At 51.0% G+C, this 1959-nt stretch overlaps 2 protein-coding genes across 2 annotated transcripts in view; one reads left to right on the top strand and one right to left on the bottom strand.

Moving 5' to 3' along the window:
* Window positions 1-177: 177 nt before the first annotated feature.
* Window positions 178-513, top strand: ACA1_045480 (uncharacterized protein; the record flags this gene model as incomplete). Its single annotated transcript, XM_004340506.1, has 2 exons — window positions 178-262; window positions 329-513. The coding sequence occupies 2 exons, from the start codon at window positions 178-180 to the stop codon at window positions 511-513; spliced, it is 270 nt and encodes an 89-aa protein (XP_004340554.1).
* A 240-nt stretch (window positions 514-753) lies between these two features.
* Window positions 754-1959, bottom strand: part of ACA1_045470 (PH domain containing protein) — a gene marked incomplete at both ends in the record, with an annotated part of 4096 nt that continues 2890 nt past the window's right edge. Inside the window, 5 exons of the mRNA XM_004340505.1 lie at window positions 754-829; window positions 919-1001; window positions 1140-1279; window positions 1364-1472; window positions 1577-1725. Coding sequence (XP_004340553.1) covers window positions 754-829; window positions 919-1001; window positions 1140-1279; window positions 1364-1472; window positions 1577-1725 — 557 coding nt within the window. The remainder of the gene's footprint in view (window positions 830-918; window positions 1002-1139; window positions 1280-1363; window positions 1473-1576; window positions 1726-1959) is intronic.

Here is a 1959-nt window from a genome sequence, read left to right as displayed (position 1 = left end):
CTACCACTGGCCGCACGTCATCCTGTTCGATTCGTGGGAGGACCTGGCCCAGAAGCTCGACGCCGCCGACTTCCACGTGCGTCCTTTATTTTTGTTGTTTTGTTATTAGTATTTGCTCTCTGGAATGTGTCTGGAATGCTCATAGAGTGGCACCCACCACAGGAAATAAGCCGAGGAATGTTGGACTACAGCGACAAACTGCGCCGACAGCTGGAGAACAAGTGGAAGAGCGTCATGGATCGCATGTGGGGCGAGGTCCCAGGTAGAACACCTCTTCTTGATTGTTTCTCACGACACACAGCATGACATGACACGACACACACGGCAGGGCCGGGAGGGCGGAAGGTGTCGCGCAACTACGACGAAGCCATGCAAAAGCTGTGGGGCATCGCACCACCGGCGGACCCGTGCGAGGAATGCGAGCTGCGCCCGCAACTGGACGAGGAGCAGGACGGCATACGGCGCGTGTGGGCCAAGCAAAAGTTGCAATTCGAAGACGAAGAGACATGGTAAGGATTCGTCATTGTTTTTTAAAGGGGCACGTTTGCAATGCAACAAAACCAAACAAGGGGTTTTACTGTATACAATAGTTGAGAATTTTTATCAATTTCTCGCTGTGTGTTGCCGGGGAACCTATTCCACATGGTATGTTGCATCTCAACTTGAGACTGCGCAATCAACAAGCGGATAAGAACCCGGCAGCGGAACATTCCTTTTAACATTCATTTTGGTCTGGTGGTTTCAAAACAACTTTTATTTGTTTTGTGCGCTCAACGCGCAGTATCTCTTGAGTTCGTACTTGCTCCTGATGAACTCTACTCGTTCCTTACTGCACGTGCCCAATAAATGATGAGATTTGTGTGGTCGTGTGTGTGTCGTGTGTGTGAATGCGCGTGCGTGTCGGAGAGAGGAACGCACAATGTGGCTGGTGGCTTGTGGTCCTCGGGCAACTGGGCGGCCCACTCCGTATTTGCCTTGCGATTGCCCATATTCTCCATAAACTGTGTTGGTTTTTGATTATTAATGATTGAGTAATAATAATAATGAAAAGAAGTAATAATAATGAAAAGAATGAATTATAATCAAAAAGTTAATAATAAAGCAAAATAAAATCAGTGAGGCCGACAGGACAGGGGTACCCGGATCATGGCGTCGTCCCACATGTCGAGCGTGAGCGATCGGATCTTCGACGGGGCCCCGTTGAGATGCATGCCCCGATGCACGCCGCTGCACTCGATACAAATGAAGACGCCCAGCGACAGCGACGCCCATTCAGGATCTGGTTGTCGTGTGCGTGTGCGATGGTGCGTGTCGTCAGAAACCATTCGCTGATGGCCACCAAAACAGAGCGCGGGGGCAGTACTGGAGGCGCCGCAGTCAGCGCACTGGTCGTTGCCTTCGATATTGAGGAGGCGTCGCATCTCCGACTTCCCACCCTCCACGGCCGCTTCGATCTCTCCGGCTTCGTTGTTCTGGGTTTTAACAAAATAAATAGAAGAAAATTGGAAAAAATAACATAAGAAACAATAAATTTTTTTTGTGGTAATTAATAAAAAATTGAATAAAGGGGTGGAACCTGGAGGGCGTATTGGATGGAGGTCTGGCGTTCGGCCAGGGTGTTCTTGAGAAGGAGATCCATCATCTTCTGCTTGAGCGCGTTGATCACGGCGATCCAGTTGTCCTTCTCCTGGCTCGTCTCCGCCGCAAACACGTAGTTGCGGTTCACTAACAATGAAAACGACACGCGTCAGCGCACACCGCACACGCGCCACTGAAAGTCCACGCCCACGCCCACGCCCACGCCCACGCCCACGCCCACGCCCACGCCCAACAGATAAAGGCGTACTTGCTATGATTTCGAAGTAGGCGCTCTTGTTGGAGGATGGCGAAGAAGCAGAAGCAGAAGGCGAAGACGAAGACGAAGCCTTCTTGTCGATGTTGCCGGAAGAGGTCAGCGAA

This window comes from Acanthamoeba castellanii (genome assembly GCF_000313135.1).
Source record: "Acanthamoeba castellanii str. Neff unplaced genomic scaffold scf7180000084576, whole genome shotgun sequence".
Taxonomy (NCBI): Eukaryota; Discosea; order Longamoebia; family Acanthamoebidae; genus Acanthamoeba; species Acanthamoeba castellanii.
This window is presented reverse-complemented; position numbering and strand designations above follow the sequence as displayed.